Source organism: Saccostrea cucullata, unplaced genomic scaffold (genome assembly GCF_032062105.1).
Source record: "Saccostrea cucullata isolate Sc308-1 unplaced genomic scaffold, CSIRO_AGI_Scuc_v1 ctg1530, whole genome shotgun sequence".
Lineage (NCBI taxonomy): Eukaryota > Metazoa > Mollusca > Bivalvia > Ostreida > Ostreidae > Saccostrea > Saccostrea cuccullata.
The window spans coordinates 65533-81965 of NW_026929346.1; the positions used below are offsets into that span (position 1 = coordinate 65533).

The 16433-nt window shown below is 30.5% G+C and overlaps 1 protein-coding gene across 29 annotated transcripts in view; it reads right to left on the reverse strand.

Moving 5' to 3' along the window:
• Positions 1–58: 58 nt before the first annotated feature.
• Positions 59–16433, reverse strand: part of LOC134280545 (multiple epidermal growth factor-like domains protein 11) — a 49815-nt gene continuing 33440 nt past the window's right edge. For 22 of the 29 annotated variants that reach the window (XM_062762973.1, XM_062762979.1, XM_062762971.1 and 19 more), the window contains 5 exons: positions 16044–16184; positions 3075–3293; positions 2576–2806; positions 936–1064; positions 59–233 (listed from right to left, as the gene is read on the reverse strand). In XM_062762973.1, the coding sequence (XP_062618957.1) occupies positions 79–233; positions 936–1064; positions 2576–2806; positions 3075–3293; positions 16044–16184 (875 nt within the window). In that variant the 3' untranslated portion in view covers positions 59–78. Of the gene's footprint in view, positions 234–935; positions 1065–2575; positions 2807–3074; positions 3294–11878; positions 12120–13567; positions 13633–13723; positions 13830–14519; positions 14655–14794; positions 14933–16043; positions 16185–16433 lie in introns of those variants that run through there. The other 7 variants (XM_062762972.1, XM_062762983.1, XM_062762965.1 and 4 more) reach the window with 6 other exon arrangements.

The following is a 16433-nucleotide window of genomic DNA, read 5'->3' on the forward strand; positions in this document are numbered from 1 at the left end:
CATTGTTTTGAACATTCAAAATCTAAATAATTTTTTTTTTCATATTACAAATAATGATAGGAGAAATATTAAAAATGGCTAGCCTTTATCACATTTCCAGTCTGTTGTATATTTCCATCCTGGTGCACACTCTTTATTAGGACACGATCCGGTTATATTGTTACATTTTGCATTATTGGCACAATGTCCACATGAAGAGTTACAGTCTTTGCCGTATCTCCCACTTTTGCATTCTGTGCAAGATATAAAGGATGACTGACGACTGACAATCTACATTGACGAAAGCTAAGAGCATTTGATTGTTGATTACACTAATTCAATACAAAATTTTCTGATGAAAATAATTAATATAATTCAATAGAAAATGTCATAAAATAAAAAAAAATGAAGGATATATTGAACCTATTTCAAACATAGCGATAATGTAAACTTTTTGCACACTCACAAGCCCGTGCATTTGTACAACAGCCGAATCGTGCCAATAAAAGTTAAATAGCCCTATCTTAATAGGCTATTTCAGCAAACCCTCTTGAGGGAAGAAGGTAATTTACAAGCCCTTTGTGCTTCATTGGATTCAGAATATAACAGAGCTGCTTTTGGAATATTACAATTACACAGTATAAACAACAATCTATTTAAAATATACGGTTGTATTAGAGCATAAATTAATACAGTAGACTTAATGGGAAAGAGCATATACAATTCCAATGAATTGTTATGACTGTGGCATAGACTTTTGTTATTTACAAGTTTTTTCTTCGATTAAAAGATTTGAATCTATAGACCTGTTAAAGTTTTTGTATCAATATTTGTTTTCAGTATTTTATTTATCATTATCAATATTGTTTGTGTGTTTGTTTTTTTTTTTCCTTATTCATTTTATTTCTTATTTGCATTTTATTCAAAACAAACACATGTTTATATATTTAATTTACCTTTGCAGTATGGCAAATTGTATCCATCATGTATACAACCATATCGATCACATTGTCCAGTTGCATGACAATCCAATTTGCAATTTCCGCAGGATTCACACCGTTCTCCGTATTTCCAACGCGGACAACCTGCAATAATTAATACTTAAGATATAATTTTTTAGGATAAACGTATTGTTTGTATACATTCGAACATATTTGGTTTTTCATTACCATTTCAAACACAAATGTATAGTGAAACAAGCAGAGAAAATGGTAATGTTCAATGATTTAACTTTAAATTTCGAAAAAACAAAAATTTTTTGCTCAGAAAATTAATTATGTAAACTATATGCGTTTCAAAACCTATGGGATAAATTTGACTTCCCGAATAGCTAAAAAATGTAACATTTTGAAAGCATCAATATAAAAAAGGAGATAAAAATCAGTTAAGGTGAAATCAAGCAGAGATGAAAGTACTATAAATATCATTTATTTTTATTTAATATGCTTTTAACTTTCCAATTATTGCAAAAAATGTAAATCCACTATTATTCAATGATTTTATTTTCATTTTTTGTAAAATTCTAAACAATAGGTAAAAACTGGTTAAACTGCAAAAATTCTAAATGCAGCTCAGAAAATTTATTATGTATATGCGTTTCAAAATAAATGGTATATATTTTACAATAAAGCAAATGCCTGAATGAAGAGACCTTAGAGGAAGTTATTGCCCTTGTCAACATTTTTTAAAGATTGAATAGTTGATTAAAGCAATATAAGCTGCATGTTTTGCATTTGAAAATTTTGTTGCAAATTTGTAATTAACTATTTCAATGACAGTAAAACAAAATATTAATAAACTTCTGTTGTTCATATTTGCAATGGAAAATTTTTTACTAGCTTTGATTGAAGTAAAATTGAGTTATTTTCGTCCTGTACAATAATAATTTCTTATATAAAAAACATACAGAAATATGAAACAAAACTTTATTTTGGGCTTTTTGGTCATAAGGGTTTAAATAACATACAAATGAATCATAATAGCATATTTTACCAGCAAAATTAAATTTTAAAAAAATGCAGCTCATATTGCTTTAAATATAGAAAATATGCATTTTTTTTTAATTCTTTAACTTAACAATATTTATCATTACACCTATTCTAATTCTTCCAAGACATATTTGATGAATTTAAATAATTACATATCATAGAAGGGTGGAATTACTTTAAAGACTTTTTAGGTCAAAACTAAAATTAAAAAAAAAAATATTTTTTTTAAATTGGATGACTCATAGACCATGTGTAAACAAAAATGAAAAACGAAAGGAAACAAAAACGAAAATAAAGGTATGTAAGTATATCAAGCATATTCTCGTATTAAAAGAAGTAACGTTCTCTAAAGCATTTGAGGAAAACAGAGGATATTTGATTTTACTAAATACACCAAATAATAAATCCTGATGTACTAAACAATTGACATTTGTATATATGCATCTCTCTCTCTCTCTCTCTCTCTCTCTCTCTCTCTCTCTCTCTCTCTCTCTCTCTCTCTCTCTCTCTCTCTCTCTCTGAATTTACATTTCCAAAGTCAAAAATCGTGCCCTCGATAGTTAACTGAAATTCTCTTTGTTAAATTTGCAATTCAAAGGCATGCATACCGAAAATTCTTATTTCGCAGATCTCCAGAACGGCACCATACTGAGATGAAAATGTTATCCTGTTAGTGTATATCTTTATATATCGAGCTGTCCGATCACAATTCACCTCAAGTATTGTTTCGGGTGCAACATGCCCTGGATCTTGATAACATGTGTCGTTTTCATTAAATTCAGGATTTTGAGAGGCGAGTATGGAAAATCCTCTAAGTCTGTAAGCACGATCCGATCCAGCTAAAAAAAACACTTATAAATTACGTACTCAATGTTACAAAGAATATCACAGACTTAAAAATTATTTTCTTTTGAAAAATCACCATAAATATTCTGACAGAAATTTATTAATTATAATTTCAACATTTCAAACAAATTAATATACGGTACAACTCATAATATGTACTTGTCAATATTAAAGTCATGTGTAATGTTAAAACACAAAAATATATTTAAAAAAATGATCCATCGTTAGCATATGAGAAACACACAGGAAAAATCAACTCACTATCATCTCTGTACCATATTTTAACGCTTTTCACATTGTAGATATCTCCGAGGTCTACAATTAACCAAGCCTCCGACCAATCTAGGGCTGTGTGCATGCAGTAGTTGATATATTGGTTGAAATTTCCGTCTATCGTTAAGTCTGCTGTCCCTCTGCCATTAAAGTATCTATGTACTGAACTACTTGAAACATTCGTTGTCCTGGTATTTATAAGCTGCTCTATGTGAAAAATAAATAGATATAAAACAGCTACATGTATAACATGAAACGTTCTTTTTGCTAGAGCAGGAACAAGGGGTCTTCCGACAGACCTATCCTACTCCATTCCATTGAATACATGTAGATTACATCTTATTATGTTTTTTTTATGTTCACATACTCCATTCTATAAACAATCTTCATAAATAATAAACATTTACCACAGAATACCTCGTTAAATTCTTTAGCAAAAATTGGCAAAATCTTCCATAAATGTTTTTGAAAAATGAAAACTCATTTGCAAATAAAAAAAAGAAACAAGGAAAAAACGTTTGATATGCCCACAGCGGGATTTGAACCCTCGACAGTGGAACAAATTTAATTCGGTCAAATCTTTGCAATAAATGCACGCATGAAGAGGGGGGGGGGGTATTTCGATTTCTAAGAAGAAATTTTAATAATTCTATAAATCCCAAAGAAAAATATTGAAAAACAAAAACTTTAAAATTTTGGACTACTTGAAATCACTTGCGACCAGATGTAAGGAAAATGAAGGACGATCCAAACATCTCCATTAGATGCTCTAATACTTCAGTGAGTTTCTCGTTTATATGTTTATCCGTTCTCGAAAAAAAAATCTAGAGGAAAAGTCATTAAAAAAATATTTAAAAAACACAAATTTCCTCGAAAATTGCATACGGAAGTGAATTTTGAAAAATAGAGATACTATTTAAAAAAAAAGAAAAGTAATAATGATAGAAAACAGATGTAAAACAATATTGTCCTCCGAAGGAAGTTGGAAGACCATAAATAATATGAAAAAGTGTCCTACCATAGCAATTCGCTAATGGGATACTCATTATCCAGAGAAATAAAAGACCTGAGAAACAGATCCATGTATCAACATCCATTTTTTTTCGAAATAAACAATAAAAAATACTTTAACGTTAAATCTAACGAAATGGCATTTATAGCACATTGGTTTGGAAAGCTGTACTTTTACAAAAATAAACAGCTTAATGAGTCCGGTTATTCAGTAATGGAATGTCAAGTAGTGTTTCCAGGGGCACCTATGGAGTTTTCACAAAATGTAGATAAGACAAGTATTTTTTTCCTGTGTACAATATATATTAAGATGCATAGTCATAGTTGCATTATCGTTTTGTTTCTAAATTTTATATGAAGACAAAAAAAGAAAACAAAACAAAAGATGTTCGGAAAAAACTTACCCAAAATTTCTATGTCCAAAAGGACATAACTCTGTCAAAATTGGTGCAATCGTACTCAAATATAAGTTGACCTAGATATTTATCTGATAAATCTGTATGCGCAACCTCTGCAAAGAAAATGAACGGAAACTGCAAATAATTGGGTTTTTTCCAATTCCAAGGGACATAACTCTGTCAGAAATGGTACGATTGTACCCTAAACAGAACTTGACCTATATTCATCGGATATACCTGTATACCAATTTTCATTTCAGCATATGCAACAGTTTTGAAGAAAATGAATGGAAACTAAGTGGACAGACAGACCAACAGACCAACCGACAGACAGCAGCAAAGGAAAATGCCCTCCAATCTTCGGAAGATGGCATTATAAGTCAATAACTACTGAAACTCAAGGCTTCCATGAATTAAGTAAGATATCTTTTTGGAATTAATTTTCTTATTCATCAATATAAAAGTATGCTCAAATTGTTCATACAATTTAATATTTTCTTTCCCACAAAGGACAATATTGTATATAGAAACCAACAAACAATGGGATATATTGATGCTTTGAGTAATCAAAAATTATCATCAAAAGACCTTTTCTCATATTTTACGTGCGAGCCTTTTATTTTTGAATACTTATTTTTAATTGAGTCATTTTTTTTAGTAAGTTGTGTTTTATTATGTGCAAATTATGTCCTCTAAATTTTTGTTTGATCAAAAATAATTGATATAATTTTCCATTTACGTCATAACTAGTAGACGTGTTCAACACACTCAATTTGTACTGTTGAGGTTTGAAAAAAAAATAAATTTAATCATTTTGTATGCTAAAAACGTATGGACGTCAAATAAATTGTAAATCAGTCTCAAATATAGATAAAATTCGATATTATTTTAAAATGTAATTCGGCTGCTAAGAAGGGATGACATTGAATTAAATCTATCATAAAGCTTTTCAAGCTTTTTTTTTTACCTGATCGCATGCCCAATCCGTATTTTCACCCCAATAAAGTTTTAAATAATAAACCTTATATCTTAATCAGAAGAACTAACTTAATTCGAACGATCACACACTTGAACAATATTTTAAGAATAACAAGTGAAATAATTCGTAATGCTCACCAGTCATTTCATAAGCTTTGGCTTATAATGTTGATTTTTTTTAAAATATAAATTATTGACAAAGAAGTTGATGAAACAAGAATATCAGCAGTCTCAATGAAAATAATCATTTTATATGTTCTATTGTGGGTACAATTACCTTGTAGGCAACTACAATTTATCATTGTGTCAAATGCTGACTGACGTTTTTCATACTGCAACTTCCTTTTTTGATACACCGAATTGTCGATAGATATTTCCGTTTTTCCAAATCATGTCAAGGAGCACAGGGTGAGTGTAACCGGGCGGCAGAGGATGTTCACTCCTTCATGGCACCTGATTCCAATTCTGATGTTTCGGAGGTCAGTGTTTGCTCTGCACTTTTCTGTATTTTTGTATGGATTTTTAATATATTAAATCCTCTTCGTTACTCCATATGTTTCAATCATCTGGGTACGAGTATTTGATATCGAATTCACACGTTTTCGTCTAAATTTAAATGATGTTTTAGGGTATGGAAAATATTCTGCACACATTAATAGTGATCATTTAACATCAAAACGCTTGGCTTTGAAACTCAAAAAGAATATAAGTGTCCTCATGTAACTGTTAATAGTCACTTTCCTTTATTGGAAAATATTTACATCCATTGAATATTTTCTTCTTTATTTCGTAAGAAAACCCATTGCGTTCATCCCTGCATGAACTACATTAGGCATATCACCTGTACAGATTTCTTGATCAGTGGCCGTTCCATCAATGAAACGTACAAAGACGTTCGAATCAATAACACAATAATTAATATTTTTAATCCTACTTAAAATGATAATTTAAACAGATATAAATATAAACAATAAAATGTCTTTCTTTGTTTGTTGTTACTGGAATGAACGGTCGCAGCTATTGTAGAAAAAAATTACATAACCCGCTTACGCGGGTTATGTATTTTTTCTGCAACAGCTGCTTCCGTTCATTCCAGTAACAACAAACAAAGAAAGCATTTTATTGTTTAAAACACAGCTTGCTTTGCATGAGTTGCATTTCAAGAGGCACATAAGCTTTATTTAAAGAATTTAAGCCGAAATAAACACCAATTGTCATTTATAAACTTATCTTTTTATTTTATGCTTATTAAACATACATGACATTAGTACAATGCTAGGAAAAGGCAAAACAAGAATGTCTAAAAAATTTGTTAAGAATCAAAAGATACTAGAGGTTCAGTATAGAAAACAATATTTATAATATAAAAATTAATCTAAACAGGAAACACTCTTAGAAAAAAAATATTGTTATATTATAAGATTAAAATTACGATAGGTCAAGTGAGTTAAGAAAAAAAACCATCACCTATGGAACAGTGGTACAAATGGAGTATATTTTTTTTTTACAAACGATTACATTAGTATGTTCAAATTAATGCAATATTAACACATAATTCTTTGACTCACTTATTTGATTTGAATCTTTCGAAGACCATTTCTTTTACTTGAGGTCAGTCGGGGACGTGATGTTTGCAATCAGTCCAACTTTTCGTTATTTAAAAAAAGAGCAGTTCTCTAACAGAGTTGAGTATTATCCTCTGTATTGCAAGAGGTTGAAAGAACTTGCTTTTGATTTCTATAATCTCCAAGATATCCCTGAACAGGATCCGGTCACGTGGTGGCATGGTCTGTTAACTCTACAGTAACCACAACGGTGTTTACATTCTCTGCCGTACCAACCATTTTTGCAGGCCAAAATAGATAAAAGGAAAAAAAATCAGTTGTTCAACGCCTTTGATAGAAATGCTAGCCTTCGTCCTTAAAGATTGATTGATTATTTATTGTTAAACGTCCCATTCGAGAATTGTTCACTCATATAGATACGACACCTTATTGTGTTGAAAGGCTTCAAATGTAGACCTATACTCGGCACGCACGGCCATTGAGCAGGGAGATCAGGAATATAAATTAACATGATACTTGATAAGACATTAAAATATGATTTAGTATACTCTCATCACCTCTTTTAGAAATCGCTTGCGCGGCGTGGACTTTAGTGCGCCTGCATGTTTTAGAGTGAGATTTAAAGATATAATCCTCATATTGTGGCTTCGAATGTAACTGTTGGGCGTGGAAACTTGTTCTTGGAATTAGATCGTATAAGCCGAAGTTCTTTGTCTCAGTGGACGTTGGCATGATAAAGAAACCACGCTACTCAATGGTCATAACAAAAGAGTATAGGACAAAATTTGCAGCTCTCCATGGCAAGTGGTGGCGTCTCCAGACGAGTGAAAAAAGTCCAGATAGAACCTTTAACAATAAACAAACTAACAAAATTTTAAAGCAAAATTCTAAGTTGGAGAGCAATGGAGTCCTATAGATTTATGTAAAATAAACAATTTGTTACCATTAGAATTACTTAAAATGGTTAAAGTTACTGTTCCCTTTCAAAGGACAGGCGTCACTCACGTGATCACGTGCTGCATTATTTGCACAGTGCCCACAAGTAGATCTAGAGTTACCATCTCCGCCATAGGTTCCGCTTTTGCATTCCGTGTACGTCAAAATTACATTGACTTTACAAATAGGATAACATTATGCAAATTCTGCATTTCATTCATAGAATATCTCTCCTGCTTTTACGACCGTGAACCAATATTGTTAGACATAAGCTCTACAAATGCAAATATAGTGAAATTTATAACTTCAATCTAATACATCATTCTGTACACGATAAGGAAGAGACATTTAGATGAAAGAGGTGCAAAATCATGAGTATTCATATTGTTTACGGATAATGAGACGTAAACTGACCCAAACCAGATTATACTCGATAATATGATCTAGAATTAGGGTCATTCCTTATAATTAAATTTTAAAATAATTAAACAATTTTGGATGCAAAATTGTCTTGCTTTTTATGAGTTCAAATTTACGGTGCAATAATACAACCGTAGTAATAGAAGTGATGGGAAGCAAGGGGTGGTAATTACTGATAGATAAATCTAGCAGCCATGATGTTTGTTTACATGAGGTAAGATCTTGTAGCTGTTTGAAGTTAAAGACCTGGATCCGGTTGTATCAACATTTAATGAATGATTAAAGCTTCATTAAACTGATTGTTTTTAATGTGTCATTAAATTTCGTTGTATCAATGCTTTAATGAAGGAATCGGTGCATTAAACCTTCATTAAATTCCTCAATTTTAATGAAGGTAAGGGGGCTTCATTAAGTGGTCATTAAGTATGGCGGCCTACTATATTTTTGTCCGCTTGACAGAGGGAGAAGAATCAGTGCCTTTTGTAAGCCCTTTTCACTGCATATTATGTACGAGGAAATTCGGAAATGATATCGATACCGTTTAAAAAAGAAAAGAAAATATATGGACGGTCTGTCGAACCTTCAATAGACAATAAGACATTAGGAATCACAAATACATCACCTACCTTGTCAACAAAATTATTGGTATAACGATGCTTCTTTAAATCAAATCACAATAGAAATCCCAACTGCAATATACCCAAAATACCTTCGTGTATATTGTAAACTAAGTGACGTCATTTCTTTCGTCATAATCTATGAGTGGTTAACCGGGTTTTTGTAACAAAGGTAAACAGAAAAGAATAAATACAGCTCCTATTTTAAGGTATACGGGTATCAATAAAATCATGCATATGAATAATCTATTATATGTCTCTGGAATAATATATCAGAGATCTTAATATTCTATATACTGTAATAGCAAGCCCCCCCCCCCACTTTCCCACACACACCTTTCAGCTAACCATCACGTAGTATTTGCACAGATTGTCATTGTTTGCGTGTTAATATTTTCTTACATGTAAATTAATTTTAAAAAAATTACTCATTTTTGAACAATACTGCCACAAGCTATCACATGTAATAACGAATAAAAGAAAAATCTCTTCGGAGATCGGTTCATTTTTTTTATTCATTGCTAAAATCAAAATGTTATAAATTATTAATTGCATTGAGAAAGATATATTTTGAGTAGAATAAAAGAGCTTGTAACCTTCTTTACATGTATCTTTAAAATACGAGTATATGCCTTTATGTTATTTTTTTTTTATTCATACCTACCAACCCAACATTTTACAAACATGTAGTATTTCTTTCTTAGAAATCATAATTGAAAGATTCAGTTACATATTGTAGTAAATAATGTCTCATCAAGCTATTATTTTATAAATAAACGTATTTAATTAAAGTTATCTAAAAATTAGTCTGTGTCTGCAACTAGAAAATTGTCGGAAAGACACTAATAAATTAATGCAAAAAAAAATGCAGAACATAATTAAATGTACAATACACGCATATATATGAAATCTTTTTCTAAAAAAGTAAACGTGATTCCATTTTGCGCCGTGATACACTCCCGTATTTTATCATTTTCTTAATTGTTTGTATTGAACATTCTTGGCGACTTTCCTATTAATGATTTTGATACTTTCTTCCATTCGTATGGTTAGAAATACATGTAAGTTGATTTTTGCTAGAACCCCCTCCCATTGCTATGATTATATCTACATGTACGCTATGTACAATCGTTGAATGAGATTCATTGTTTGTGTGACTGAATTTAAAACTGAATTTTATAAGAACAGAACAAAATAGGAGTAAATGAAGAGAAAAAAATCAAAGTGAAATGTAATAGGCATGAATATGAACAGCTTATCGAGACAAAAGAGTTACAGTATCAATCAGGTATAGGTGCATATAAGAATACATAAATAGGAAAAGATGTGTCGACGTACCCCAAATTTTAAAGAGAACAAGCTTCTCCAGAGAATTTGTGTCCCCGCTTAGGGAAAAATTAAACCATGCGCAGTTCGAGGGAGGGGGGGGGGGTTCTCGAGATATCATGTTGAAACAAAAGCATTACAGAAAGACGGACAGATGGACGGACATACAGATTCAAATTAATATCAACCACTTTTCGAGCGGGGGACAAAAAATGGAAGGAGCGGGAGTCCCCCTCCCTGCCTGTAATACCAAATGATAGAGAAGTATATAGACAGAATAAGAATAAAAGCGAAATACACAGACTTTTGATAGTATTTCCCTAAATTGCATACCCCCCCCCCTCCTTCCGCGCTACATGTATTTATGATAACGATATTTCTCTCCAGAAGTTCAGTGAATGTAAAATTTCGCTAGAATTAATTTTCTTTCCCTTATTTCTATTACATTTAATTCTAGTGCAGTTTTTGATGAGATGACGTTTTTTTTTTATGTTAGGCCTATATATCCTTCAAGTTACAGACTTCGTTAAATGACGTAATCTTTTTTAATGTTCACGTCATAATTAAAACGATTTCTATTCGGTTGATTTTTTAAACACTATTTTATTAATTAGCGCTTATTTATTATAGGTATTTTGTAAACAAGGGAAACACCCATGGATACGCCCCCGGGAGTATTTATGCATTGCATTGTGGGATATTCCCCTAATGTTAATAAGTCTTTAATGAATTCTTAAATATTTAATGATTCATTAAGTAATAAGACTCTACGAAGGGTTTTGTACAACACACTTTAATGACTTTATTAACTAATGTATCATTAAGAATTTAATGAATCATAAGGCTTAATGATTCATTTATTTTAATGAACCATTGATACAACCGGGTCCTGTACATTTATTAAATCTGGAATTTTCCAAGGATTCCGAGTACTGGAAATGGGGGACTGCATGGATAAGATGATTAAGCAAGTCGTCAAGGGGGATGTCCCCATATCAATCAAGATTATGAAAAAAATGCGTTTCTTTTTGGAAATCAACCAATGAGAAGCGAGCATACAAACCTCCGGCATAAGATTCTGTAAAATAAGAATTTTATAATGATAGAAAATTTGGTAAAAATGATTTTCAAGTTCAATTTTATTTTTTCAGTTATTAATATCCCTTGAAATTTGTAATTCATCAATAATATTTTAATCATAATCTTTATACCTTAGAACAATGACATTTATGGAAAAAAGTCTCATATTATCTAAAAAATATTATCTCGTTTTGTGATTTTGTATAGTATGTATTTTTTTTCTTCAAATAGACATTATCAGAAATTAGTAACGAATGAATGATTTCTAATTTTCATTTATTATGCATTTGTTAACTTAAATACTTCTTTTAATTTAATTATATCTTTTGAATTCGTGAGGATCACAAACTCATTTGTGGATTTTAAAATTATTATCAAAGACAAACCATGCTTACTAGGGTTCAATATCAAATTCAACATAAGAAGACAACTGACGCATATTTCAAGTTTTTATTGGTTTATTGGCGGTTATGACAATGGATACACTCATAATTACTGCAAGTAAAAATCGGAAAATGATCCAAGGTGAACCCTGGAAAACAGATGAACACCCGGATATGAAATTAATGATCATGTTCTTTAATGTTTCTGAATAAATTTAATTGAAAAATCCAGGTGAGCACTACTTGTAAGCTGAATATCCGTTCACTCCAGATATCAGCAGCCGCGACGGAGGGAACGGCTCTCATGGTAGGGTTTTACCTGAAAAATACACAAAAACGAATTAGCAAGATACATTTGTAAAATAAATACAGCCTATAGTTCAAGTACTCTGAAAAAATCTATAATTTTAAGCTAAAACTATTTTTAAGGAAGGGTTTGTTGGGTGAATTTTCACGTGCTGAATGCTAGAAGTGTATGCCGGGAGACTGTAGGATGGCCGTGATGTGACATCTTACGACTTACGTGTGACCCGACAAATGAATAAAATCCTATCATTTTTTAAAAGTTTCTGACAATTCAACTTAAACATTGTATGACTATGTACAAGGACAATTTCATTAATGTAACTTTGGGAATGTCCCTGATAAATTTTCTCTTTGTCCTTTCAAACATTTTTTGCTTTTATCTTAAATATCAAATATTTAATTATTTATATATATAAAACACTACTTTTAATAATTTTCTAACTAGTTACACACAAAGACTAGAATTTGTACATTTGAAATCTCCAAACGTAGACTGTTCTAAAATTACATAATTTGATCTATGAAGTCATTTTCGTTAAAAAGTAAATTTCCTTCTATTTTATGTTTGCAAAAAGCTCATGAAATAAAAAAAATGGTAAATTTCTATTTTTATGACGTTAAGATAAAGTGTATGTTGCAAAACAGTTCAGTAAGTTGTAAATAGTTATTTGCTACAAAAGAATAAGAAATTAAATGTATATTAGCAGATATTGACAAATATCCTTATACAATATCTTTGTTGTATCTACATAACATTAATATATCATCTTTGTTGTATTATTAAGGTCATAGGGGTCGTGAGGTTCAGTTCAGCTGTATAGCTTTCGGTAGGGAAGTCCAACTTCTCTTTGAGCCCTATAACTCTGTACTTAGGTATACCTATCCACATCATCACAAAATTTATAATATATACATGTACATATATTGTCTCATTTAATTCAATCTTCTCTATACATGAAATGTTAATAAATAAATTCGGTTATGTCGTATTTTTAAAATAAATATTTTTTTATAAATCACAATACCTTAAATTTATGTAAATACCCTTCTTTAGTTTTGGGGGGATTTTATATAAGATGAAATCCATTTAACATTTCTTTTAATATTTTGATCATCTTTATATGTGTACATAAAATACTTATAAAGCATTGGAAAAAAAAACTTATTAAATTAATTATGAAATTAAAAAAAAATACATGTTATATACAACAGATGACAATGTTTTCGCGACATTTTATTTTTCGCGAGAGAGACACTTGCTCTTCATAAGTAAGACAACATGTTCACAAATTTAAATAACTGTTCTATATAATCTCTAGAAAGCGATAATTATATATTCACAAGCACATGGTCTCGAGCAAGGACGCGGAAAAGTTCTCGCGAATAAAAATTGAATAAACAGTAGATGTTCTAACATCATGTTTACATTTGTTGTTTGTATTATATACATGTATAATATACCACTATTAGGCATTTCTTTCCTGTCTTGTAACTCTATTTCATGTGCTTTTTTCTTTCTTGATTTTCTACAAAATATTGAAAAAAAAATTAAAATTCTGCAAATAAAATCTGTATCTGGATGTATAAAATTAATCACTTAATTAGGACTGGACTAACCTGGCCATGACAACCACTAGTACGATGACGACTATGACGAATATGACAAAGAAAGCAGCTACCCCTGCATCTGTCTGTATCAAATCCTGTACCTGGCTTTCTGCAACTGTATTATTACTTTTATAGTAACGTAAATAAAACTATATTTATTTAAAACACTTTTTTTTTATTTCTGAGAATCCAATTTTCAATACAGGAAGTGAGGAACAGAACATCTGATAAAACCCTTAAAACCGAAGTCCTGTTTTACAGTAAATAGTTACACCTATAAAAAAAACATGAAACGCAACTCAAAGAAAACAAAGGGCAGTTTGAATCCTTTAATAAAAAGTTATGTCCTATCGATTGAGAGAGAGAGAGAGAGAGAGAGAGAGATCTAGACCGGACGTTTAATAATCAAACGTATTTTAAACAGAAATAGCTTAACTTTGATGCCAACGACAATATACCAGTAAATCACCAAATAAAAAAAAACAACTTAGAATAAGTTTTTCGGTTTTTTTTTTTTAGCAAAAAGTCGCATAATTTTGGATATATAAAGTAATAGTCAAGAAAGATACAGTCATGTACCTAAGCCATAAAAAATTTAAAAACCCAGAACTTTTTTTTTTTTTATTTTTTTTATATAATTTTTACTATTGACCAGTAAAGAAAATTTTGATTCAGATAAGATTACTCAATTGTTTTGTATTTGATTTTCTACTTTACAAACAGAACATCAAGATTAAAATCGACATTTATGATCGAGAAGTAAATTAAGAAAGTAAACTTTTATATGTCGCTGACTATACTGTACCGGTTATATTGCAAAATTCCCCAATGAATCCGTCATGACAAAGGTCACAGGTTCCATTTATCTTATTGCAGAGGGAAAAACAACCTTTTGAACAGGTAAAATTGCAGCGTAATCCAAACGTACCGTTGTCACATTCTGAAATAAATGCATATTTTTTCCTTGAAGATAATTGATTTTTGCCAGCAAAAGGAGAAGTTTCAAAGTTCAACTTTTAGAATTTTTGCCTTAGGATACATTGAGATACAATTTCAAATCGTTGTTTCTAAAAAGACAACCTGTGTCACATTTTTCTGTCTGAAAACCAGGTGCACACAAATTTGGACATGATCCATGGATGTGATTACAGGTGTCATTACCGCCGCAGTTGCCGCATATTTCATCGCATTCTTTCCCGTAAGAACCCGTAGGACATTCTTCAATAAAATTCATCAAATGTACCAAGATATATTCCTCCATACACATTTAGCTTTTAAATATTCTAGGGTATCACTGTTTTATAAGGAAGGGTTGTCTCAAGTAAAAAAAATCGCATTATATTCTAAAATATTTTACATCAAATAGTGCATTAATAACAAATTTTCGCTTTGTCCTTTATCCATGTGCGGACAAGTTCTTTTGCGAGCGCGCTATTCAAGGAGCACTACTGTTCTAAAAAAATATTTTTTTCTGGATTAAAGTTTTAATATTTCCCATTAAAAAAAAAATTCTGGATTAAAGGCACTATTTTTAATATTTCTGGATTACATTAATACACAACAAAATTGTTGCTTTTCCTAACGATTATGAATAAAGTTAAAATTTGTGAAAGTGAAATGATGTGTCAATCAAACCCACCAAAAAATTAGAAGTTTAATAACTTTTAAATGCAATAAGTTTTTTAATTAATTTTTGTGTGAAATGCTATGAAAATATATAATTTGTGACATTATACAAAATGTTTTATCTTTAAGTCTGTGTCCAGGCACCTTTAAGGCGCTCTGTTTACAGAAAAGTTATTGATTAAAGACAAAAAAAATATTTGGGATAATGGTCTTTTACTTATTATTAAATAGAGGAAGGGTTCAATTTTTTTAACATCAAATATGAGCTTTGAAAATTGATTGCTGTATTCTCTAAGCAAAAAATCAAAAAAATGTAAAGACATTGTATATATACTATTCATCCTTCAAAATAAATAAATGCAACTACAAATAAAGATATTTAACACACAGGGATACTCATACTCGTGAACAATCGAAAATATAACTCTATCGCTTTATCATTGACATTGTTCGTTTAAAAACATATATAATTAGTGCTATAGATCCCCTTTCCCATTCTACAAAAATATTTTAAAAAAACGAAGAAAAAACTCATCAGGTCAAATGAAAATAACTTAGATATGCCCATTCTTTTAAAAATCATTTAAATGATACAATTCAGCCATCAAACATTTAGAGAAAAATATGCTTTGTAGATAAGAAAGAATTTCCTACATGTATTTCTTTTCTCTGCATATTTAATAATTTCATCTAGTTGACTTACCTTCATTGCACTTATCCTTTGTCCATCCATCTGCACACTCTTCAATACAGATTCCATCATCTTTTTTGCACGGCAATCCACCTGTACAATGCCCACTGCAATTGTACATACAGTGTTCTCCAAATGTACCATTATCGCATTCTAAAAGCAAATATTTCAAAAATATCTCTCTGTGATTAAGGATTCTGCATTCCTAGCACAAATAAATCATGATTGTTTTAAAATTCTAGACATAATAAAGAATATATAAAATTATTTGTTCCCTTTAAGTGTATATAGAAACGAAATACACAAAATCTTTATGAATAAGTATGCCTGTGTTAAGTTTGTACAGGCATATTTACATATTATCTGTTGATATAAACTAAAGCAGTTTATGAACATGTACCT